The sequence below is a fragment of the Phyllostomus discolor genome, chromosome 1 (genome assembly GCF_004126475.2).
Source record: "Phyllostomus discolor isolate MPI-MPIP mPhyDis1 chromosome 1, mPhyDis1.pri.v3, whole genome shotgun sequence".
Lineage (NCBI taxonomy): Eukaryota > Metazoa > Chordata > Mammalia > Chiroptera > Phyllostomidae > Phyllostomus > Phyllostomus discolor.
The window spans coordinates 117,881,751-117,908,795 of NC_040903.2; the positions used below are offsets into that span (position 1 = coordinate 117,881,751).

General features: G+C 35.6%; 1 protein-coding gene, 1 long non-coding RNA gene and 1 pseudogene across 13 annotated transcripts in view; 2 read left to right on the forward strand and 1 right to left on the reverse strand.

Annotated features, from left to right (window-relative positions):
* The window catches only part of LRRC49 (leucine rich repeat containing 49), a 165,318-nt gene that overhangs the window by 16,202 nt on the left and 122,071 nt on the right, over positions 1–27,045 (reverse strand). For all 12 annotated transcript variants that reach the window (XR_004903811.1, XM_036028582.1, XM_036028578.1 and 9 more), the window contains 3 exons: positions 16,054–16,291; positions 14,677–14,862; positions 11,771–11,880 (listed from right to left, as the gene is read on the reverse strand). Coding sequence is in view for 11 of the 12 variants with exons in the window: in XM_036028582.1 (XP_035884475.1) it covers positions 11,771–11,880; positions 14,677–14,862; positions 16,054–16,291 (534 nt within the window). In the remaining variant the exon portion in view is untranslated. The remainder of the gene's footprint in view (positions 1–11,770; positions 11,881–14,676; positions 14,863–16,053; positions 16,292–27,045) is intronic.
* LOC118501209 lies at positions 1,600–26,693 on the forward strand. Its single transcript, XR_004903828.1, has 4 exons — positions 1,600–1,880; positions 23,107–23,110; positions 24,769–24,777; positions 26,683–26,693. It is a non-coding gene; the product is annotated as an uncharacterized LOC118501209 (long non-coding RNA).
* Positions 16,707–19,185, forward strand: LOC118501202 (annotated as a pseudogene).

Genomic DNA, 27,045 nt, shown 5'->3' on the forward strand with positions numbered 1-27,045 from the left:
GTGAAATACTCCATTGATATTTAGGCAAGAATTGGGTTGAATCTATAGATTGCTTTGGGTACAGTATAGACATTTTAATTATTTTAATTCTTCCTATTCATGAATATGGTATATGCTTCCATTTATTCGAATCTTCTTCTATTTTTTTCTTCAGAATCCTATAATTTTCCAAGTACAGTTCTTTTACATCCTTGGTATGTACATTTTCCTAGGTATTTCATTAATTTTTGATTCAATTGTAAATGACGTTGTTTTCTTAGTTTCCTTGATAGTTCATTATTGGTGATTTTAATGTAAATGATTTCTGGATATTTATTTTGTATCCTGATACTTTACTAAATTCATTTATCAGTTCTAGTAGTATTTTGGTGGAATCTTTAGGTTCTCTATATAACATATTTTGCTGTGTATAATATACACCCACATTGTTGGCCCAAACTTTCAGGAAAAAAATCTTTTGTTTTAATTTTTAATTCAATTATTTATTTAGCTATATTTAGATACTTGTGTTTTTGTATTTATAGGAATTTTAGTATTTATTTTTTAACATATTATGGAACAAGAAATTTTATGTAACAAATAATTACAAAACACAAGAATAGTAGAAGGTACAAGGAATTTTATGTACCCATAATAAATGTATGATATTTATGCATCATAGATGTATAAATAAGATGCAAGAACTCTTCATCACTGCCAACATCAGAAGTATCATCTTCTTCAATTTCTACATTACCAGTGTCTTCTGAAGAGTCACTGTCCTCATCCCGGTAAATTTCATCGGCCTCAGTTCCACCCATAGCGTTGCTGAAGATGTATTTTTTTAAATGATTTCACAACCACGTCTTTCTTTACACCATTCCATGATCTTAGGATCCAATCACAAACCCGGGCGATGGATGCTTCCTTGATCCTGCCTGCAGGTGTTAAATCACCACCAGCTGACAGCATCCATGACATCCACTCTTTTTTCATTAGGGCCTTAAAGGGCTTGTTTACTGATACGTCGTGAGATGGCAGTTGGCTGGTTAGCCCACCAGGTATCACAGCAGGTTGGGTTTTCAAGTCCGCTGTGGTTGCTTTTGCACTTTGTGTAACATGGGCTTTGAAGTGATCAAAAATAAGCAAAGCTGGTTTTTAAGTAATCCTCTAGGCCTCCGTGACCAGACTCTGTTAAACCCGATTTTCATGCCGTCTTCATTCATCCATCCTTCTTCATGCACGTGGACAACGATCCCAGTTGGAATCTTTTCTTTTGGAAATGTTTTTCTTTTAAAGATGATCACAGGTGGTAGCTTTGTCCCATCCGCACAACTGGCTAGAACAACAGTGAAATGCATTTTTTCAGGACCACTGGTTCTGACAGCCATGGTCCTTGCTCCTTTGACACCCACAGTCCTGTCGGATGGCCCGTTAATATGAGTGGGGCCTCATCCATATCGGCGATTTGGGACAGCTCAGAGTTGTCAGTCTTTCGAAGACTGATAACATACGAATGAAATTCCAAAACTTGATTCTCATAGGCTGCTGGAAGTTTGGGGGCAAGTTTTGTGCCTGTCCTCATGCTCAAACCTTCTCTTCACAAAGTTGAAGCACCATTCAAGTGTCCCTGAGAAATCATCAAAGTGTTTTCTTGTGCTATTCTTTTCCTTCTTCTCGTGTTATATTGGTCAAAACAGAGATCCCAGGAGATGCTGCTCCAGAATCCAGGTCTTCACCTGCTACTCCACCTCCAGCCACTTTGGAGGCCTCCCTCACATTGCCTTCTTCTGTCTTGGCGTCTGAGGAAGCTTTTCTTCCTGTCGCCTCCACAATCTGCTGACACTCTCTGTGGGAGGAGGTCCAAAGTGTCTCTTGGCAGCTGTGTTGCCATGCTTTTTGTTTTGCTTAAAGCATGTAGTGTACAAAAACCATTTTGACATTTTCCAATAATTTCTCCTGCCTAAAGTGTCGGAAAAGAAATGTCACACTGTTCACTTTATGGTAGGTAATAAAGTCAGCCTCACCTATCTTATCAAGTAGGTAACAGCTGGTCATCTATCTGATTCTTCAGATAACAATACGTCATTCTTCATTTCATTTAGTTGAATTGTGGACTGAAACTGCTTTTGTTGCAAATTTGTCCTAAGTTCAACAAAACCAATTATCGTGTTCCAGGGGATTATTTTGCATATGGGTATCGTTATTGCTTTCTAAAGTTACACTTTTTAACACTTAAGCATAAATAAAAAAAATTAAAACATTTACACAGATATGGAATTAGTACTACCCATGTATAATGTGCACCCTTATTTTTTCCTAAAAAACACGGGCAAAAAAGTGTGCATTATACATAGCAAAATACAGTACATGTCATCTGTAAACAATGACTGTTTTACTTCCTCCTTTCTAATTTGGATGTCTTTCATTTTTTCTTCTTTTCTGATCGCTGTGACAGGATCTCCAGTACTATGTTGGATAAGAATGGTGAAAGCAGACAACCCTGTCTTGTTTTCAATCTTAAGAGAAATGCTTTTAGTTTTGCCCCATTGAGTATGATGTTGGATGTGGGTTTGTCATGAAAGCCCTTTATTGTGTTGAGATATGGTCCCTCTATTCCCACTTCTCTGAGTTTTTATCATAAATGGGTGCTGGATTTTAGCAAATGCTTTTCCTGTATCTATTGGTATGATTATGTGATTTTTATTCTTCATTTTGTTTATGCAGTGTATTACATTTATTGATTTGTGAATATTATACCATCCTTGCATCCCAGCAATAAATTCCAATTCATCATGGTGTAAGATATTTTTAATGCATTGCTGGATCCAGTTTGCTAATATTTTGTTGATAATTGTAGCATCTATTTTCATCAGAGAAACTGGCATATAATTTACATTTCTGTGAAGTCTATCTGATTTAGGAATTTAGGATAATGCTGACCTTGTAAAATGAGCTTGGGAGTCTTCCTCTTAAATTTTGTGGGATAGTTTGAGGATAGGTGTTAGTTCTTCTTTGAATGTTTGGTAAAAGTTTCCTGTGAAGGCATCTGGTCCAGGGCTTATATTTATTGAGAGTTTGATTACTGCTTCAATTTCACTAGTTGTAATCTGTGTAATCAGATTCTTTGATTCTTCCTGATGAAGTTTTGGAAGACTGCATGTTTCTTGAATTTATCCATTTCATCTAGATTACCCAATTTGTTGGCATATACATGTTAATAATATTTTCTTACAATCCTCTGTATTTCTATGGAATCAGTTGCTACTTCTCTTTCATTTCTGATTTTATTTGGGTCCTCTTTCTTTTTTTCTTGCTAAGCCTGGTTAAAGGTTGTCAATCTTGTTTGTGTTTTCAAAGTACCGGCTCTTGGTGTCATTGATCTTTTCTTTTGTATTTTTTAAGAGTATTTTGTTTATTTCTACACTAATCTTTGCTATTTCCTTTGTTCTACTCTGAGCTTCATTTATTGTTTTTCTAGTTCATTTAAGTGAAAAAGTTATATTGTTTATTTGAGATTTTTCTTGTTTCTTGATGTAGACCTATAATGCTATGTTCTTCCATCTCAGGGCTGCTTTCACTGTGATTCTCTCCTTAATTTTAATCTTAGCTAATGTAATTATGATGTGCCTTGGTGTGTTCCTCCTTGGGTCCAACTTCTTTGGGACTCTCTCAGCTTCTTGGACTTCCTGGAAGTCTACTTCCTTTGTCAGATTGAGGAAGTTCTCCTTTATTATTTGTTCAAATAACTTTTCCACTTGTTGCTTTTCCTCTTTCCCTTCTGGTACCCTTATAATTCAGATGTTAGAACGTTTAAAGATGTCCTTGAGGTTCCTAAGACTCTCATTTTTTTCGAATTCTTGTTTCTCCATTCTTTTCTGTTTGGTTGTTTCTTTCTTTCTTCTGCTCCACTCCATTGATTTGAGCCAGTTTTCTTCCCATCACTATTGGTTCCCTGTGCATTTTCCTTCATTTCACGTAGCATAGCCTTCATTTTTTCATCTATTTGCGACCACATTCAACCGATTCTCTGAGTATTCTGATCACCAGTGCTTTGAACTGTGCATCTGATAGGCTGGCTATCTCTTGGTCGCCTAGTTGTACTTGCTGTGGAGCTTTGATCTGTTCTTTTGTTTGGGCCATTTTTTTTTTGTCTTGTTGTACCGGTTACATATGAGGGGTGGAGCCTTAGGTGTTCACCAGGGCAGGGCAATCAGTTGCTGGGTTGTGATGTAGTATGTGGGGGTGAGGTCTAAGATGGAACAACGGTGCTTGCTCCACTCTTTCAGATTTCAGTCCCTTCCGCTGCTTCCTCCAAGCAAACTGGACCTTTCTGGTACTAATTCCCATGTGGGTGGGCTTGTGCACATTCTAGGACCCCGTGTGTCTCTCCGTCAAACTCTCCTATGAGGCTGGGAGTCTCTCCTGGCACCTCAACTCTGACAGGTGTTTTCAAGCAGTGTCCCGAGGCTTTATTTCCCTGCACTGAGACCCTGGGTTGCACGGTCTGTCTCACTCCCCAATTTCACCTGGTTTATCTGTGTGTGAATGTGGGACCCCTCAGTCAGCCAGCCACCTTGCACACAGTGCCTTGCTTCACAATCGCCGCCTTGCTGGGTCTGCCCATTGCCACCTTGCGTCCAGGGTCTGCCAGCTGCCGCCTGTGCACCCAGGGTCCATCCGCTGTGGTTTTGTGTGCCCGGGATGCCTTGCACACCTGGTGGCACCACTTTTTGTGCTGCAACCCCTCTTGGCCAGCTGCCCGACTCTACCCTTCCTACTGGTCTAGATGAATGTGTCTATTTAACTACTTGGTTGTCCGCCTTCCATACAGTTGAATTTTGTCAGTTCTGGTTGTTATTTTGTTTCTAAATTTTTGTTGTCCTTATTTTGTTCATGCAAGGAGGCACAGTGTGTCTACCTACGCCTCCATCTTGGCTGGAAGCCTATAGTCAGAGAAGATTCTTGATATGATTTCAATCTTAAATTTACTGAAACTTGTTTTGTGTCTGCTCTTCATTGTATGCTCTGAAGATATCGATTAAATCCATCTGGTCCAGTTTGTCATTTAAGGCTATTGTTCCCTTGTTGATTTTCTGTCTTGGAAGGTCTATTCATTGATGTCAATGGGATGTTAAAGTCCCCTTCTATGACCATATTACTGTCAATCTCTACCTTTATATCCATCAAGATTTGCTTTATATACTCTCATATACTAGGCATAGTCATTATATAATCTATGAGTGATAACGCCAAAATCTAAAGTATTCATTGGTTTGTTTCTATGGTCTATTTTTTTTTCTGCCAGTTCTTATACATGGTGCTTTATTTCCTTTCTGTGCTTGGTTATTTGTGTGTGTGTGTTGGTAACTGTCCTTAAAAATTACCCATGGGGATTCTTTGAAATAAGTTGAAAGTAACTTCCTCCAGAGCAGAAGGTGCAATTGCTTTTCCTAGGTATCTAGAGAGAGTAACATTTAAACTTTGATATTACTTTAACTGCTCATGTAGTATGAATTCAGGGTTCAAATCGATATCTGTAAGAGGACTGACTTTTGGATTTAACTTCTTACAGATGATTTTGCCTCTTTTCTGTGCAAACCAAGGCAACTTTTCTGGAAAATTCTGAGAGTGGGAAGAAAGAAGGTTTATTTCTGGTACACCCTTACCTTAATGGTGAAGCCAGCAGGGTTCTAGCTTAATCTTGGGAATATCTCAGTTTATGTCCACCATTTGAGATGGAGTCCTGGGCCATGGTTTCCAGCCCTCCTTCTTTGTGGCTAGAGAACCAGAGTCTCCCTGAAATGCCTCCAGGTCAAACCCCATATGCGTGTTCCCCTTCTCAGTGTTCTTCCCCCTGTAGACCCTGGTCTAGTAATTATGTTACATATTGTCAGCTCTTCAATACTTTCACAGTGTTTTAAAATTTTTTATCCAGCATTTTTAGTTGTTTTGAGTGGTCAAAATAACCTAACTCAGAATTTTCAGAAAACAAGTCCAATATATTCTCAATGAAAAGTTTCAAATTGTACAGAGAGACACAGAGTAAAATTTGAAAACCACTTTCCAACTACACCACCATTCCAACATCCACACTCTTCCTGGTGCTTTTTTCTTCTAGCTCCATTTTTATGCCCCTATATTTACATGTATTCACATTTATTTTCTTTTTATAACAATATTGGGTCACGGTATAAATAGTTTTATGCCTTAGTTAATTAACTGTCTGTCTCTGGATATATTCCTAGTATTGGAACTTCTGGATTCAGAAATATGATAGATATTGCCAAACTACCTCCTCCAAGTTACACTGTCCTCAGTAATGTAGAGTGTATGTCTCTCTGAATACTAATAGATCCTTGATATTATTGGTTTATAATTTTTAAGTCAGTCTCATTAGCAAGAAATGACATCTCATTAATTTACATTTTATTTCTCTAATTACAATGAGTTTGATCTTTTTTATGTTATTTGGCCATTTGTATTATTGTGAGTTCTCTATTTATACACATTGATTTTATTTCCTATCATGTTGACTGTATTTTTCTAACTGAATTCATAGAACCCCTTAAAATTGGTTAAATAGGTTGTAAATATATTCTTTCTGTCCGCTTATGTCTTTTGGCCTTACTATAGCTTTTATCACATAAACCTTTTATATTTGTGTGAGTTAAATGTCTCAAACTTTATGGAAGTATTAGAAGACATAATAGAATCATTTTTTAATTGGGAATGATGAACCTTCTTAAGATACAAATTCATCTTGTGATAGTTTTCTGAGAAATCTCATTAGGGTTTTTCATTGGGAATTTAGTAAATTTGTAATTTAATTAGAATAAATTTGCGTATTTTAACTCTTAAATCTCAGAAGTCATTAATAGTGCATGTCTTTCCATTCATTAGACTTCTTTTTTCTTCCTAATTTCACCGTTTACTTCATGGTTAATGTGTCAGGTAGATTTCCTGGTGTTTTACAGTTTTTGTTGCTCCTATAAATAGGATAGTTTTTCTAATACTATTTTCAATAGTTTATTATTATAATGAGGAAATGTTAATTATTTTTGTATATTTAAGTGGTGTTTGGCCTCTTAACACTTAATTGTATATTTTGGCTAGTTCTAAAAAGTTTAATAGTTGAGCTCTTAGATTTTTCTTAGAAAACAGAGCTTTTATAAAAAGTCAGTTTTTGCTTTTACTGGACAGCTGTTCTTTTTATTAATTTCTTCTTTCTTTAAAAGTTCATGTTATCTTTATGAACTGCTTTCCTCCATTTTCTTTTACTTTTTTGGTATATTCTATATTCTTGAATTAAAAGCCTCATTCACTAATTTCTAATCTCTGTTTTCTAATAAGTATATTAAAGATATATAGTTCCATCTCAGTATGGTTTTAGCCATATCCCATAGGTTTTGACATACAGTATTTTTGTTAACTTCATTTACATATGACTTACAACTTTAGTTTTATTTTATTCTTTAACACCAAAATGTTATTTTCTGAAATCCTTCTTTTAAAGGCGTACAATATTTATAATAAAAAGAACAAGAACAAAAAATAATAAAGCAAAATAAAGCCAAAAAGATAATTTGAACAGTACAGACAGACATACAAAAAAAAATAAGCTTCTACACACTTTGAAACTGTAGGGTTCACAGTTCAACTCCTAGAAACATTCATTTAAAATCAATTTTTAAAATTATTTTTATTAATTTATTATTAAATATTTTTATTACTTATGTTGTTACACTTGTCCCATTTCCCCCCTTTATTCCCCTGTGCCTGCACCCCTCTCCCACCTGCATTTCCCCCCTTCCCTTAGTTCATGTCCATGGGTCACACATATAAGTTCTTTGGCTTCTACATTTCCTATACTATTATTAACTTCCCCCTGTCTATTTTCTACCTACTATTTATGCTTCTTATTTCCTTACAGGGAATCTCCCCTCTTCCCTTCTCCCCCTCCCCTATGATAAAACTCCATGTGATCTTCATTTCTGTGATTCTGTTCCTGTTCTAGTTTTTTTGGATTTTTTTTAAAGTTTTAATTTTTTACAAGTTATTTATTTTATTTTTTTTTAGATTTTATTTATTTATTTTTAGAGAGGGAAGGGAAGGAGAGAGAGAGAAAGAGAAACATCAATGTGCTGTTGCTGGGGGCCGTTACCTGAAACCCAGGTACGTGCCCTGACTGGGAATCGAACCTGCAATGCCTGGGTCGCAGCCCGCGCTCAATCCACTGAGCTACGCCAGCCAGGGCTGTTCTAGTTTTTTGCTTAGTTTGTTTTTGTTTTTTAGGTTTGGTTGTTGATAGTTGTGAGTTTGTCATTTTACTGTTTATAGTTTTTTATCTTATTTTCCTTAGGTAAATCCCTTTAACATTTCATATAATAAGGGCCTGGTGATGATGAAATCCTTTAACTTTATCTGGGAAGCAGATACAATCAATTCAAATTATACCTGTTCCTGGATAAAGGACCCATGGACAAAGCCAAAGGGGGGCAGGATTGAGGGTGGGAGGTGCGGGTGAGTTGGGTGGGAAAAAATGGTGGTGAGAAAATGGAGACAACTGTACTTGAACAACAATAAAATAAATAAAAAATAAAAAGATAAAAAAATCAATTTAAATTACCCAGGGTTATCTCTAAAATGCATGCCCCATTTCTCACAAATTGCAACATTTTATACTAAGCCATATGAAAGGCTTTCATATCAGAATATCTTTAGAGCTACAAGTAACAGGTCCTCTATTAATGGATATTTAATGAGTTTTCATATTTTTATTATAAACACCTGGCTTCATTGAAAATCCTTGGACACATACATTTGTGCCCACGTAAAAACTATTATCTGTGCCCTGGCTGGTGTGGCTCAGTGGACTGAGTGCTGGCTGGAGAACTGAAAGGTCACTGGGTCTATTCACAGTCACGGCACATGCGTGGGTTGCCAGCTGGGTCCCCAGAAGGGGGCACAGGGATGTTTCTCTCCCTCTCTTTATCCTTTCCTTCCCCTCTCTCTATAAATAAATAAATAAAATCTTCAAAAAAAAAAAAAAAAGAATAAAGGGCAGTTTAACTAAAAAAAATTATCTGTATGATATTCCTTTAAGTGAAATCACTAGCTTAAAGGGCATATACTTAACAAAATGGTTAGGTACTGCTAAACTGTTGTGAACAAGTTACCTCATTTTCATTAACACCAACAGTGTATAATGAATCCTGTTTCATCATGCTGCACATTGCCAAACGTTTAGTCTTTCCCCACAGTTGCCATATTATTTTAAAATTTTCATGCCTCTAAATCTGATTGAGGCCAATAGCTTTTTTAAAGTTTAAAGGCATTTATATTTTGTTTTCTGGGAACTAGCTTACCCTGTTTCTTTGTTTTTCTAACTCAAACTGGGTAAGTTTTTGGCTCATTATTTTATGATATTATAATTAGAGAAAGTGATTAGAGAAAGTGATCTATATGAGTATGCTTTTTTAGCTATACAAGTACATAGATTTTCTTTGAGCTTAATACATGTTCAATTTTTCCAAACATTTCTTAGGTGTTTGAATAGGGGTTTTTTTGTTTGTTTGTTTGTTTGATTTTTTTATGAATTGGGAATAAAATTCTAAATACAGGGTGGGGCAAAAAGGAGGTTTACAGAAATTTATATGGAAAATAATACAATAATAAATAATAATAGAAGAATAAACTCTGTCTTTTGTGTACTAACAACTGTAAAACAATTTTCACACCACCTTTTATATTTATTTTGATAAAATGTGTTAACTGAGTTATTCAAATCCTCAATTCCTTTTTTATTTTGATTTATTTGATCTACTGAATAAATAGGTTAATATTTATCACAGTAACTGTGAATTTCACAGTGTATACTTATATTTATTAATACATTTAGAAGCTTTGATGTCGGTTAAATTAAATTTAACATTATTATCTTTTTTGGTGGATTACAGTTTTTGTTGTCATGAATTCTATCATCACTGATATTAACATTCCTGTATTTGTTTGTTGTAGTCAGAATTTGCCTGTTATGTATTTTTTATTCCTTTATTTTCAACCTTTATACATTGCTTTCTTTAGGCCACTCTCAAAAATACCATGTAACTCAATTTTAAGCCACTGTGAGAGCTACTATCTATTAATAGAATTTTATTCATTAATATTTATTGTGATAATTGGCATATTTTTCTTTTTACTTTCCTTCCTGCTTTTTGTTGATGAGTGTTTTTTCCTTTTAGTGATTTAGAGATTATATGTTTTTTTTTCCTTAAGGATTGCTCTTAAAATTTTGAAACACACAGTTAAACACATATTTTCTCATCAATTTCTGATGTTAATTAATGCCTATTATTTCTCCTAAACAGGGAAAGAAACTTGACAAGTTTAACTTCCTTCTCCTAGAATTTTCTTGGATTTTTATCTTCAGGTTATTAAAAATGTTTTACATCATACATTAATATTTTGAGACAACTATAATTTTTACTGATTTCTTTCCTTAACATCATTTCTTAAATTTACTGTTTCCTATTTCTTGCATTCACAGTTAATTTTGTGGCCTTACCTCCCTCAGTATTCATTTCTCAGAGTGGTTCTGTAGGTTTTCAATGGGATTCTGATTCCACCAATTAGATACATTTGGATTAAGATCTGAAATCAGAACTGAGCCAAGTAGGGAAGTATGAGCAGCACACGAGATACCTGTTTTGTTGGATTAAGTTAGAGTGGGGCTACGTGGGTCTAGAACCAGGTTCTGGGGCAGGGAGTGGGAAACAGTGATCCCTGGTGTAGTTAAAGTGGTATGACCCCGGAGCTTGCAGGTGGGACCACAGTCTCCTGACTGTAGCAAAGGTGGTCATTTCCTTGGTGGGCTGGCCCCATCTAGAGACTGTTTCTCCAGCCCTTCTAATGATTTTGTAGATAACTCATTCTTTGTATATCAATAATTTTCTACTTTAGCCAGTGAATTCTCTTATAATGGAATCATGACAGCAGACCATCCTTGACTTCTCTCCCTCCATCTACACCACATCCTGTTGGTAAGTGTTCTTCATATTCTTGTGTTCTAAATATTCTTCAAATTATCCTCTTCTCCAGCCTCACTGCCTTAGTTCAGGCCCTCGTAAACTCTCTCTTGGACTAGAGATTGGCCTCTTGACTGGTATCCATTCCTTCCATCCGTGTCGGCTCAAACAGCAGCCTTTCTAGAACATAAATCTACCCACATGATTGTTGTGCTTAATTGCGAGGCACAAGTGTTCATTTTTGTTTTGTATGGATTGCAAAGCTCCTCAAAATCAGACCACCATCAATCTTTCTAGCTTCGTTTCCTATCATTATTCACAATCATCCCATGATCCAATTACATTGAATTATTTCCAATTCTTTGTGCCTTTGCACATCTCTTTCCCCCATACCTGCTACCTGAAATACTACCGATTCCTGCAGAACTAGATGAATGTGACCTCTTTGTGACACCTTTCCCAGAGTTCTTCCAAAATGCTCTTAGTCTCTTCTGTGCTCTCATAGCCCTCTTATAGCATCTGAAAGATTTTCTTATAATTGTTTATCTATAACTTTAATCTATTAGCTTATAAACCATGCAAGAGTGAAGATTTTGTCTTATTCATTTTTATAGCTAGTCCCACTTTGAATAGGGCCAACTACAAAGCCAGTTTAGGACCAATGTTTATAAGATGTATAAATAGCATAGTTAAGAGGTGTATGGAGTTTATTCCCTTTTCTAGTGCAACAGTGATTCTATAAAACTATAGAAATTAAGGGTTACCTGGCATCACCCAGAATTGAAATCATACGGTACTGGGGTAACTCAGAAGAGGTTACATGTGCTAGGATTCCAAAGAGCCTTTCAGCCATTATCATATCATTCTGTGTCACCTGAAGAGATACAACAGAGATGAGTCAAAAATGACACTGTCTCTTAGCTTGATACAACTACCATAATTCCAAATAAATGTCCAGACTAAGTATTTTCTTTGTCATCCAGAGAAGTACATTCTCCTGGGCTATAAGAAGAGAGTTCTCATTGATAATTCCCATTCTTCCCTGAGCTTCACGAGAATGTGGCTCATGGTAATGGAGGATGACTAGAAGTTGAGTTCACACTGACTGAGAAGCTATATTTACTGAGAATTATACAGAGGCACCTTAAATTCTTAATGAAATTTTCAGAAATCCTTTAGCTTTTTAGAGCAGAATGATGTAGGAAGGAAAATTCTCAAGTGTCAATGAAATAGGTTCATTTTAATAATGTTTCAAAGGAAAGACAAGGTGGTGCTCAGACCTTGCTCCTCTAAGGATAATTCCATCTCTGCCAAAGAGAAGGAGCGCTGGGTTAGCAAGGGACTCCCGTTCATTCTGAAGCTGTGGCTGCCTTTCAACACTACAGAGAATGACTTGTCATAGGTATTCCGCATGAGGATTCATTCCTGTTAACTGAGAAAATACTAAAAGCAGGACTTGGATTAATATCTGGGCATGTTTTCTTTAATGTGAAATAGTGTTGCTTGCTTTTTAAATACTATTAGTTTGTTTATATAACTCAGTGGTTCACAACCAGGGGCCATTTTATCCCCTACAGAACACAACATCTGGAGACATTCTGGTTGCCACACCTGGTGAAGGAAGGGGTGCTACCAGCATCCAATGGGTAGAAGCCAGAACTGTTGCTACATATCCCACAATGCACTGGAGAGACCCCACAACAATAGAGCTGAAGCTGAGAAACCCTGGCATAATTAAATTTTGAACCTTTTGAAAGTTCCTTCTTCACACTAGCTATAATACACTGCACAGACATTTTCTGAAAAAGTAAACCCATAATTCACAAGCATCTCATGAATCAGTGCAGACTGACTCTTTCCATTCCTTTCACCAGGCTCCCCTAGTTAATGAAGCTGCTGCTCCCACAGAGCCTTCCTTTAGCTGACAATGAACTTGTGCGGTCTAATATAGTCACCTAGTGGCCAGTGCAGGCCACTACTCCATCTCTTCTTTAGGTTCATAACTCTATTTAACTCTACCTCAAGCACCACCATTCTCTCTCACACAAAGAGAAATAGAAATATCATCATACATTACTATATACTGTCAAGGATGAGATAAGCAGCTTTGTTTCAAGTCGTTTATTAAAGGGTCAAATATCTTTGGCATTGACATTTTTGGAACTTTAAATCAGATTAAATTATATTGTTCTTTCTCATTCTTTTCTACTTTCTACAATTACAGTATACTACTTCCTGCATCTATAATATATTATTGCACCAGTAGTAGTGGTCCATGTCTGGGTAAATACACTACCTTAGGGTTAATCAGGATAATGGTTTGGCTATTAATGATGGAAAATTATCCATGGCCAAAACAACCATTGTACCTCCAGTCCAGGGTGAAACTGGAAGTAGCTCTGGAAACCTTTGGGACTAATATTAGGTCTGACCGAGGATTCACAGACTGTCTGGGGAGGTACCAAGAGGGGGGACAAAGAGTACAAAAGACTGAACCAAACCTCCTAAGAACGAGCTAGAGAAATTAATAGTTATCTAAAGGTTCCGGATTTGGCCTTATCTTTAACAGATGGCTCACACTGTAGTTATGGGCCTACTCTGGTGGGTACAAATTTCACATGGCTCTTACACCGTGACCCACAGACCTCTGGTCTCCTCTCAGTATGCTGGATTTTGGAGGTTCTAGGCCAGAGGGACTTGGAGTGTATCAGCTGCAGGGAAACAGTTGCTCTTACCACCATGCCACCCAAGTTGAAAACAGCTCATCTTACAATAAGGAGGTCTTCCAAATATTAAGAGATAATCACAATAATACTAACAGCATATTAAAGATTTTTTCTTTTGGAGGACTACTTAAATTCATTTCAGGAATTCTACAGTAGAGAAAGAAGCATAATTTCTCTCTTATCTTCCTAAATAACATTTGAAGAGAACACGGTCTTTGAGTAGCTGGGGGATTAACCTTGTAACCAGCTAGCAGAAGCAACCTGAAAAACAACTTTCCATTACTAATTTTCCAGTTGCTCAGGCCCCAGGTCCGAGCTACACAGTGCGGATGTGCCGCAGGCAGCTCTCACAAACTACTCACAAAGCAGTCCAGATGCTTGTTTTATTTCCTTTATTTCTCTCATGTTTTTCTTTCTCTTCTTTCACCTTTACTCCTTGCTCACTTCTCTGCATCTCTTCTTTTCTATAATCACTTTTCTTTCCCTGTGGATATTCTCTTCCCTGTGGATTTTGCTCTTCCCTTCCTCTACCGTGACCCTTACCAGTTGATATCTGGGTATTATTTCCTCATCCCCTCTTGCGTGCCAGGCAGTCCACACAGCACTTTTAAACATACAAAGATCAGATTACCTATAGAAGTATTCTTTTTTTAAAAAAACTGTCATTCTACCAACCTTTTTACTTCTCTGAATGCTCACAAGCAAGAGTAAAAATACTTAACTATTTATCATGACCTGATTACTATTTTATTTTCAAAATTTGTCTAGTGCTTTAGAAGTTTTTGACTAAATAGATGTTTAGCTTTTTGACATTTTAACTGTCAAGATTAAAAAAAAATTTCTCAAAAGTTCCAACATAGTTACTTAAATCCCTGACCACTTTTATGACTATTCCCCTTAAAAAGGAACACTGTTACTCCACAGTGACTTGGTGCTTGGCTTACCTCTGTCCCATTTATTTTCTGTATGCTAAAATGACTCAGTCTGAACAGTACATAGTATTTCCAGAGTGTAAAATTGACAACAGGATTTCCTTGAGGATCAATAGTCAACTGGTCAATGCGACGGAGTTGTGCTAATGCATTAAATTGCTGCAGCATTACAAGATTTGTTTCCTTGAATTTAAGGTGCTACAATAATAAAACACACAAAAAGAGCTTAACATTAAGTTTAGCCAGCTTGAAATACTAACATTAAAATTTCACTGATAATTTCCTCAGTAAATCTGTAAACTTTAGGCTTAGCTAGTATGTTTTTAATAATATTAAATCAAGTGAATGTACTAAATGTTTAATTTGTATGAATACATTTAATGCACCTAATACTCACTGAGGAAATCCATTAATCCATCCAGTATTGAATTCAAAATAATTTTTATTTTGCAAAGGATATCCCCTCATTTATTAACAAACTCAATTTCTTAAAAATTATATAAATATGCAACACAATAAAAATTTTATAAATACACAATAACTCATTACAATGGTTTTATATACTTTTGCTGAAATTAAAAGTGCAAAGGGAAGAGTAAAAGTAAAGTTTTCAGAACTTTATAAATACAGGGTTTACAATGCTTCTGAGAGAACTAGTTAGCTATTATACGCATACCTTTCCAATTACTATGTCAGCTACTTAACTGGCTACAGGAAAATCAGGTTATGAAAACGGAAATGCTAATGTAAGGGTTCTGTCTGTGAAATTGGGTGTTCTTTCATACAGATACTGGCTTTGCTTCTCTCTATCTTGTTTAGGGAGAATGATATGAAAAAAGAACAGGGCAGGTGAGACATATCACTTGGCTAACAGAGAAAAACACAACAATAACTCAAAAAAGAACTCATGGAAATCAGTTTTTGCATATGCATATCAATAAATAATATAAAAATACCATAACTGAAAAATGCTAACTGTCAAAGTAATTTTAATGACCTACTAAAATTATTTTAAATGTTGTTAGGGGACTGTGATGATTATGTAAAAATGTACATGTCCCATTGATACCAAGTAACATAAATGAGTATATAATATATGGTTAGGTGAGGTCCTGCTGAGTGCTTTACAAGTAGAAGAACAACTTGAATAAAATTATACTAGTCCTTTATACTCCATAAAGAATCATTTCTTTATAATTTCTAATATTAACAGAAAGCTGCAAGGGCATTTGTGAATACCAATTTAAGGCCCAGATCCAGAAAACCAACACAAAAACTTAGTCTCCCTGTCAGACAGAAATTGCATAAGAGTGTTAAAAACATGTGTTTAGCCTAAACATACAAGTCACGATTGAGAATAATTCAAGCCCACTAAAAGGAAATGTTTACCAGAGAATTAGGGAACTTCATCTTCAACTTGGGAAGCACTTGTACGATTTCATCAAATTCTATGAAAGTGAAGGACACTGTTGTCACCATGCCTGCTGTTTGAACGCTCCAGTTCCGGTCCAGGCACTCCAGTGCGCCTGAGCCGTACAGGGAAAGCGTGTCCCCGTCCACATCCACAAGGTGCGTGTCTGTGGCAGACAAACCTTGTAAAGCGCTGGTGAGCACTGAGTCCAGAGACCTGGAAAACCCAACACACAACTTTAACTGACAGTCTCACCATGCAAGTAAATAACGGAATACTAAGACCTGCTGGAAAATGTATTTAAAATTCTATATTCACTTTTTCATTTCAATAATTAAACTCAGAGCACCAAAGACTAACTTTCAATAGAATATCAGGAAGTTTTGTATTCTTCTAGTCACACATTTTAATTCAAAAAGAGGCTCATGTAAATAAAAAATGCCACCTTTAAATCCAAATTAATATTCTGTTTAGCTTTAAAGCAACCCATTTAACGTATCATGGATATGTTTTCATGTCAATACAAATAGGTTTTCCTAATCTATAAAGTATTCCACTGCCCAGCTGGAAAAAAACATATTTTATAAAAACATTTTTCTATAGCAAGAACCATGATACAAAAATATGTTTATAAAACACTTGAGAAGACATAAAATAACTCTTAACAATAGTTAATCTCTCAGATGTTGGGTTAAGGGATTACTTGGCTTTCTACTTTTGAATACTTCGGTTTTGTCTGAAACTTTGCATGTGTATACTATAGTTATAAGCAGTGAAATTAGTGAAGATTTCCTCCCCATTTTAAAATAAGAAATGATGAAAAATAATCCAGTGTACTCTATACAATATATATATATATATATACACACAAATGCTAGTCAATGTGATAGTTGTTACCTTTTGTAAAGGTTATCTAAATGACAGAGATGAAAAGGAATAGCTCCCTGCAGCTCAGATTTTCTGATTTTACCCGATCTCAAAACTCACACAAAGCTTGGCTTTTGTTTCATGAGTTTTCATTCTGGCACTTTTGCTCTCATAAGTGCCCTTACTCATTTTAGTGCCTTGTTCTCCTTTGTGCTTCTGTGGGCGTTCACACGCCCCTCCAGCCCATCAATTCTCAAGCTTCATCATAATTACATGTTTACAATCTCGCCTCCTCTGTCAGATAGTGAGTTCCTTGAGACTAAACATTATATTTGTTCATCTTTGGCTGTCCTAGGGTCCAGTAATGGGCTTTTTACAATATATAGTGAATAACTGCATTATTAAAGATCTTCAAAATTTTTGCAATGCTGGTATTGAGGGATAAAGCTGATAACCATCACCCTCTGTTGGTTTATCATGCTTTACTAGACTTACATAAACTTATTTCAGGACCACCAGTTAATATGCAACACACTGTCTACATGATGACAAGCTGAGTAATAATATGAGTCAACTCTAAGTAAACATGCAACTGAAAGGCTTCATTTCTGACAGACTACTGCTTACGACAATGATTATCATACGACAATAATCAAACATTCAATGAGCAGTAGTATATGAATAATCTTAGATGATAATCCTGTAAAGGATGATAATGAAACAAAAATAAGGTGAGAATTAAAAGTTCTTTATATCATGCTTTGTATGATAGAGCTGCGTTGACCTATGTAGAGCATATGATCATTTCTGAAATAATAAAGGAAAAGAGTTACATTTCACTGCTGCTAAAGTAAAGAAGGCTCGATGGAAGGAGCACACAGCCCTCTGACAGCACTTCCGGCCTTGCACAGCAATTACCACCCCTTGTCTGTCTCCATCACTAAACATGGTGATCCTCAAGGGCCTGGACTTGTTCACAGTCATGGGGAATGAGCACCTAGCACAGCTCCTAGCACATGCTGTGCTCCATAATATTTGAGTTAATGAAGTCAATTATGAAGTTTTTTATAAATATCTATTGATTCTTATGAAGGATTCCCAACCACAAGCTGTGGTTTGAGCAAAGGGGCAGAATCAGTGATACAGACACAAATAGGGTTAGCGAGAAGTACCCTCAGGTGAGGCCAAGACAAATACAAGAAGTAGGGTCAAGGCAGGAAGAAAGGGTTGGAGTGATGTCTGAAGGCCATGATACCTAGCAAAAGAAGTTTATTTTAGTGTAAAAATAATGGGGAGTCAGAGCTATACACTAAAAACATGAATGAATCCTTTGAGAAGTGGTGTATTTCATATCACATATTTGGAAGTATCTTGCTTTCCTTTGTGCATATGATTAAAAGTTAAAGACTGTAACTACAGATCAATCTAAGATGGCAACTGTGGAACTGGAAACCACTCCTGCTCTTAATATCCCACCTACAGAAGAAGAGAAAACAGAAGTTAACCAGAAGTGTGCTAATACAGAACAGATGGGCACTCTGATTTTTAAAAAATGATAAAAGCAAAACTTGGCAAGCAAATCTTTGGTTTATCTCTAAGTTCGATACTGTTGAAGACTTTTGAGCTCTATATTACTATATCCAGTTGTCTAGTAATTTAGTGCCTGGTTGAGACTACTCATTTTTTTAAGGACAGTATTGAGCCTATATGGAAAGATGAGAAAAGCAAAGGAGGAGGGCCATGGCTAAGTACACTGAACAAACAGCTGAGAACAAAGTGATCTAGAGTGCTCTCAGCTAGAGACATTGCTGCGTCTTATTGGAGAATCTTTTGAAGACTACAGTGGTGATGTATGTGGAGCAGTTGTTAATTTTAGAGCTAAAGGCAGTAAAACAGCGAAATGGATTACCAGCTGTGAAAATGGAAGCTGTTACACATGTGGGGGGTGCCCAAGGAAAGGCTAGGACTTCCTCCAGAGATCACGATTGGTTATCAGTCCCATGCAGACAGAGCTACTAAGAGGGCTCCACCACTAAAAATAAGTTTGTTCTTTAAGAAGGCACCTTCTGCGTATTCTCATAGGAGACTGCCTCAATCGAGATTTGGGAGCTGAACCAAAGCTTCTTCAAAAGGAGAGTGGACTGCATTTAAATTGGATTTCCATCTAAAAGTTGCTAAGATACAAAAGTCTCATTTGCCTTTGTATTGTACTTCTGTGTTAATTCTTTATTTAATTTTAACTAGAGTGTCTACTTATCCTAATCAACAATTATAGTACACATTGTCCCCAAGATCTATAAATGTGTTCCTGGGCCACTCTGTAATAGCTTAGTAGAATTATTATTACAAACACATTTTACCCATGTACAATACTAAAAAAAGAACCTGGATTTCATCCTGGCCAGGCAGTTCAGCTGGCTGGAGTGTTGTCCCAACACACCAGGGTTGCTAGTTCAATCTCCAGGCAGGGCACACACGAGAATCAACCAAGGATGCATAAATAAGTGGAACCACAAATTGATGTTCCTCCCTCTCCTTTCCTCTCTCTCAAATCAACTGAAAAAACACTTGAGACATAAAAAATATGCTTTTATAAAAAAGAAGAACTTATATTTCTATACAAGAAAGAATTCTATGTTCCATTGCATGCGGGAGCACATGTTGCTGGTTTGGAAGAGTATGATGCACACGGTTTTCTGGTGGTTTGGTTTGTTGCACAGCAGTTTTTCCTGGATGTTCTTGCTTAGGGCTGCTAGATTTTAATTTACTTGTTTCACTACTTGATAACACTAGTGATTCTAATTTTAGTTTTCATTTGTTTGTTTTTGTTTTTTTTTCCTCATGGACACTGGTGAAAGATCAGGAATAAGACACAAAGGTGGAATGAACAATTTTGTACACTGTTTTGGTAATTTTGGGTTTTTTACAACTGCAAAGTTTTGCTACAAATTTATATATTTCATTCAAATTAGTAATCTATGTTTGTGTGATTTCCTAAATATAATTGTGGATTATTAAAAATGTAACATCATACTTATATTTCTAATTAGAATTAGTAAGTCTGTTTTTGTTTCTCTATGCTGTATTTTAATATTTTTATTACTTAGGTTATTTTGCTTTGGTTAAGAAATAGCTCAAATAGAAAAGCAGTCCCATTTATATTAAGACCATGTACCAAAGTGTATATAAAACGTGTACAGTAAAATTGTATTTTGGACAACTAGATCTGTACGTTCACTTCTCCACCTCTATAGAAGGTCTGTACTTCTTACTGCAGCGCAGTCTCTATTGTGCATTCTGTTGTGTCCTCCACATGAACAGCATAAGTCTGGAGCACTATTTGATTACTGTGTTTATTTCAATGTAAAATAAACTGAATAGGTAGCATCTTATATATGGAATTTAAAAAAGAATATAAACTACAAAATAAAAGTATATTATCAGAAAGAGATTATGTATTTTGTTTAATGTTTTGTCAAGCAAACTTCTGGGAAAATAAGGGAAATAATAAGCAAGCCTAGATTCAGCAAACCAGTTATATAATTACAAAACAAAGCACACATAATCTCCAATTTATATAGATCTGATATGGATATTCAGTAAGAACAAATGCCAAGTGACCTAGGCTGTAGGCAGGTTTGCCTTTCTCAAGAGGAAATAGAGCACCTGTTAAATAAGTCATACACTACTTACCCCACATCAATCACTCTCTGAATAAGACTTGAGTTTAGTCTCTCACCAATACAGAGCAGAGGAACCTGTTCCTTGGGGAAGATGTGATCTGACTTCCATAACAAGTAACTCAGAAATATATGCTAACCAATGTTTATATGTTGGGGACTGTCCTTTCAGTTTTTCTTGTATGCTTGATAATATGTTCACATCTTTTAATTCAAACATATACATATTATTTCATTTATTCATCATTTATTCACCAAATACTTAGTGAAAGCCCATTATATAGAGTGGTTCACAGCAAAAAAAAATCATCTGTGTTGATATGGACATTATGTACAAGTTTTTGGATATATTAAAACTTTTCTTCACTTTTATTGGGGTATGGTCCCAGAACTATAAATACTCTAATCCTACTCTGCAATTAATTTAATAAATACCTGGGATATAATTTCTCAACAGAATTGACCTCAACCTCATCAAACTAATAGGTTAACCTGGAGAGCTTGTTCCGTGTTAGATACTGTGTAAGCACTGGGGATAGAAAACAAATTAAGACATACTTGCCCTTAGGATTGCCCAGTCTGGATAGGGGGTAGAGAGCAAGATAAAGATATATATTAATTTTAATATAATATACTTAGTGTCAATCATGAATTTTTAAATGGTATGCTTTGGGAATATTGAGGAAGGAATGACTAATTCTTCTAGAGGGAAGAAGTCAGGTTTCAAAAGGAGGTAGCATTTGAGTTGGTCCTTGAAAGATAAATAGTAGAATTACATGAGAAGCAGAAGGAGGAAGCACACTTCAGGTAAGAAAAACAGAATAAAGACAGGCACAAAGACTACATATGGCATGTTCAGTTAAGACCAATTTCAATATGGCTGGAACACTGCAACATATGGGAGGCATAGCTGAAGAAGCAGCTGCAAAGTCAGGTTTTTTCCTGTAAGTTTGAAGAGCAGAAAAATATTAAAATAAAAAAGTAATAGGACCATATTCAATGTAAGTTTTTAAGCACCTCCAATGTGCTGTGTATGGAGTTAGGTGCTAGTGCTGGGGATACAACGATGAGTAAGGTATTTCTCTGGCTTCCAGGACCTACCTGAGACAGATACGTTGGTCAGTTTTGTGGAGGATGTAGAAGGGAGAGGCTGGATGAAGAGATTAGTAGGAAGATCAGTGCAAGAGTGTGAACTAGACCATATGAGAACACACCAAAAGATGGCATGGCATGGCAGAAAAGGCACTGGCGAGAAAATCGGACCTTAGTTCAAATTCCAAGTAGCCATTGATAAACATAATTTTGGGGTCATGTTATTCAATTTCTTTGTAGTTTCAGTTTCCTGATAAGTAAAATAGAGATCATTATTTTTTTCAAAGTTGTATGGAGATTAGAAATGATATTTTAACCATACCCCATGCTTAGCTCAATACATTTTAGTGATTATTATTAATGAAAGAGAACATAAATATACTAGACATTTAAGAGAACATAAAGCAGGACTTAGTGGTTGACTGTGGGGAATGAAGAACCGGGAGGAATCCAGTGTGATTCAAATGTTTTAGGGCAGATGACTGGGCTGCCTGGTCCAGTTCTCCACTGCTGTCTAGTCTAAATTCAGGCTCTCAGAAATGCGGTATTCCCCTATGAAGGGTCTATGAAGGATCTACGCTTTATAATTTGTTTTCCCACAAAGCCCAATACATTCCCATGGATATGTCCCAACTCAAATATTATTTATACAACAATAAGCAGGGTGCCATCAAATCAGAATTTTCTTCAAGATCATTAGTGACTAATTCCAAGTCCAATCATTTATTCAATTCAATCTTTATATGGGAACACTTCAGAAAAATATTCTATGCCTTCTTGATTAGTAAAGGACTCTAAGGCCAGATGATTAATTTATATATCTCTATATTAATTTATTTTTAAATTATAGTTGACACCCAATATTATCAATATATTAATTTCAAGTGTACAACATAGTGATTAGACATTTGTATACCTTATGAAGTGCAGGATGATTAACTTAATGCAATAAAGTAATGAGTCCCTGAAAACTAGGTTAAATGGAGAATATACTCTTAAATGGCTAAATGGGGAAAAAGACAGATTTTCAGAGAATTATGTGTTTTTCTGGTGTATTTTGAAAACATCTTTAGGCTTTCTATAACAGGTTAGAATAGAAAGACTTAAAATATTTCAGAAGATTCTTTTCCCAATGAATAAGTGGTGCCAATTCTTATAATAATGTATTTTATGGATTTTTATTACAACATTTGTAGGTGTGGAAATTCATTTTATGCATTATATTTTATTATAGTAGTCCTGGCTAAAACGCCATGGTGTTCACAGACAGGAAATGACCAAAAATAAACCAGCTTCACTACATGCATCCAATGTAAGCAAAGAAAACATTAACCAAGTACTTTCCCATTTTTGGCAGGGGAAAGAAACCTGCAATATGTCATTTTACTGTAGAGCAGTCCCAAGTATAGTGAACAGTAAAATCATTAATGGGATATAGCAAAGTTTTATGGAATTTCTTCTATATATGTGCCTATAATTTTTTCATGGATACGTGTTTCCAGGCATTTAGTTACACACTCATGAGCCAAAGGTCACAGACATTATAACACAAGAATTAGCCACCTTTTTGGCATTATGAAATACTAAGGACTATAAATGGGATTGTTAAAAATGGAAAAACTATGTAATATTAAAAAATATATCAGAACCCCAAGGAAGAAGCTTGTGGCCTTCTGACTAGCTCCCTACCTTCATAAAGAGACAGGCTGGTGTCATTCCAGAAAGATGAAATGTAATTACATACTTAAAGACTTACAGATAATGTAATAATACGACTTGTAATATTTAAAACCCTTCACTTTGTAATTTCAGATAAAATAGCAGACTGAGCACATGTGTTTGAAACCTCTCCAAGACCCTCTTAAAGTAATTAAAATAATATAAACCCACAATAACAACACGCACGAAGGGGGGGGCACCTGCAGAAAGGAGTTTCATCACATTTCTGGAAGCTAAAAAGTGAAAAATGTTGAGTGATGAAGAAGGACAAAGAAAACTAGAGCTTTGAATATGCAGTGGGGACAAGAACAAAGATGGCGGCCAACTTGCCCACTAGAGACTGGAAAGGAAAAAACTAGGTACGGTGGAAGATGGAAGTAAGAAGTGACACTGAACACAGGGACAGTAACTGAAGATCTATAAAAGAACCCTACTATCTACTTCTCCCACTGCCAATCAAACAGCCAAGCAGAGTACCACTGAAGATCAGTAGGAAAAAGAAAGAATACTCAATAAATAATGCTAGGGCAACTGGCTATTCCTATAGGGGGCAAACCACCAAATCAGATTTCAACCTCAAACTTAAAAATCAATTTCAGGTATAATAAATACTACAGTATGAAAGGCTGAATTTTAAACCTTTAGGTAGACGAAATGAAACCATATTTTTATAATCTCAATGTAGTAAAGACTTTTTTCCTAAACACAATCTAAACGAGTAAACCATAAAAGAAAAGGTATTAATATTGGTATCTTCAAAATATATATTGTATTTAAAGTCAAAGAGATATGTCAAATTGTTTAGGTGGAAAACAGAGAATGATAAGAGGGCCCAGGACCAAAATCTGAGCAACTCCACTATCTAGAAGTTGAGAAGCTAGAAGTAGTAGAGGATATGAGAAAGAAACATAATGAAAGGAAAAAAGTCTACTAGTTACATGATATATAACAATAAAGGAAATAATGAGACTAAATTAGGTCAGGGAAAGAGTAGGCTTCAGAAAGATAAACATGAAGTTCAAAGAAATTGGAATGTAGAAAAGGCAGCACAAATTTTGTTGTTCAATTAAAAAAAAGATAAGCAATAAGAAACCCCAGAACAAAACAAAATATGTATGGAAGACATGGCTCAAAAATGAAGCAAATGAAAGTGTGATACGGTTTTGAACAACTTTTGAAGTATAATTCAGAGGGAGTTAATTGAATTATTATGCTAGGATTAGTCTCCTTGTGTGGTTTAGGAAGAAGAAGATGAGATATAATCATAGTACACTACCTAACTCGCATGTGAAATATAGTTACATAATAGTTACATAACCAAAGAAATTTAAATAGTATTTACTAGTTTTCAGCCTTTAGAACATATCAACTGACAAATGTTATGATTATAGAACAAATGTACATTATCTTAATATTGAAATGTAAAAGTATAGCTAATAGAATATAGCAAAATTATTCAAGTTACAAAGCACAGAACATGGTACAGTAGGGAACTCCAAAACTCCATCCCTTCTTAAAAGCAAGAAATAGGCTAGCAAGAACTGTCAGAACCAACTTTTTCAGAACTCTGAAATCTAGCAAAAAATTACAAACACCAGAAGAAAGCTTTCAAAAATGCTGAATTTTACTAAGAGAGTTCTTAGAGAACTCTAAATAACATTTAGAGAGCATTTAAAGATCTGAGAAGACCCTAGGCAAATAACCTCCAACTGATGAAAAACAAAGAAAAAAATCCTGAAATCAGCAAGAGGGAAATAACTGGTTATTTATAAGGCATACTCAATAAGGTTAACAGTCAATTTCTCATCAGCAACCACAGAGGCAGAATGGCTGTCAATCGAATGCTGAAAGGAAAAATCTGTCAATCAAGAATTCTATATCTAGCAAAACTATATTTGAAAAATAAAGGAGAAATCAATATATCTGTAGGTAAACAAAAGCTGTGAGAATTGTAAGTACACCTGCCATACAGGAAATGCATTTTAGACTGAGATGAGAGGACATGAGACAGTAACTCAATGCCACGTGAAGAAATAAATACTGGAAAGGATCATTACACAGGCAAACCTAAAAGTCAGTATTACTGTTTTTTGGTTAGCAACTTTTAAAATATGATTTAATAGACAAATGCATAAAATAATAATTATAAATCTAGCAACTGATTTTGCATTATAATCTCCACCAATAATTCACTATCTCTAAAGTTTTATTTTGTGGCTTTATATAAAAACATTATCTGTGTCCTTGATTTAATGGATTTTAGGACATTAAAAAGGGTCAGGCCAAGATAATGTAATGCTGTCTCCATGGCACTATGAATTTACATCAGGAGAAAATAAATCTCTTACCAGAAACTGTGGCTTCCTCTCCTAATGATTCATTACTGCTCCCCATATCCTCTTCATTAAGCCCATACATCACTTCCTGCCCCCAGTTCCCAAACTCTTCTGTTATGCTCCTTGCTTAAAAAGCCTCTGACTTTGTGAAACCTCTAATAAAAATTCTGAAACTCTTGGCAGTAACTATAGGGCACAATTTTCACAACAGGTACTTCCTCTTGAAATTGACTGCTCCTTTTTGAGGCCATAAAAGTGAAGACTGTAATTTTACATTTTTTTAGAGGGTCACATAACTTTTTGGCCATAAGCTGCTTAAAAAGTTCAGTGTCAGGAAAGTCACATTAATAGTCTGGAATTCACCTATCAGAGATAATTTTGCCAGGTAAAAGAGGCAATTAATGAACAAAGACACTCTTGCACCCCTGCAGCTGCCCACACATGTAAAATCTGAATCGTTAGCAGCCCTGTAGCAAGGGCACAGAATGCATGCTGAGACTGTGGTGACTTGTCACTGTTGAACACTGTGAACCCAGTTCCACACCTAGCTGTACCATCAGTAACTTCAGTGTCTATAATAATAGCTTCAATGATATTTTCCCCTCTGATGATCTTCACCTCTACTCTTCAACTGATATACCTTCTATCCCTGAAATCTTCAAATTCAAAAACCTACTGACCATAAATTCCTCCCGCTCCAGCTCACTGTGAACCTTGTTGCTTCATGTACTTCTCATTATTGACTTCCAGTCCCAGCAATTCTAAATTTTCTTCCAGTCTGTTGGCAACCTTCTATATTCAGTTCCTTAAAAATCCAGCTTAAGACATATGGTATATAATTTTTTTCTTTTGTCATTGTACTTAAGTTTTTTACTCCTTACCTTTGATCTTTGATTTCCCTATTCTTTATCAGACATTTAGCTTCACTATGGTGACACCTAGCTGCAATGTGTTCCTGGAATACTCACTTAATAATTCAAGCTGCAATTGCTACACTCTGCTAGTTAGCTCCCTCCGAATACCAAACAAAACATAACAAAATGAAGAGATACACCATGATTTTTAAAGTGATGATTTATTATCTGAAGAATGTCAATCCTTCTGAAATGAATAACTTAAATGCCATTTGAATAAGATTCTAACATTTCTATTTCAATTAACTAATTTTAAAGTTCATATGCAAGAAAATGTGTGTGAAAATCAAAACACTGAAATGAATAGTGAAAGTAGATTTCCCAGATATTAAAACTTCCTACAAAGTTACTGTAATCAAAAT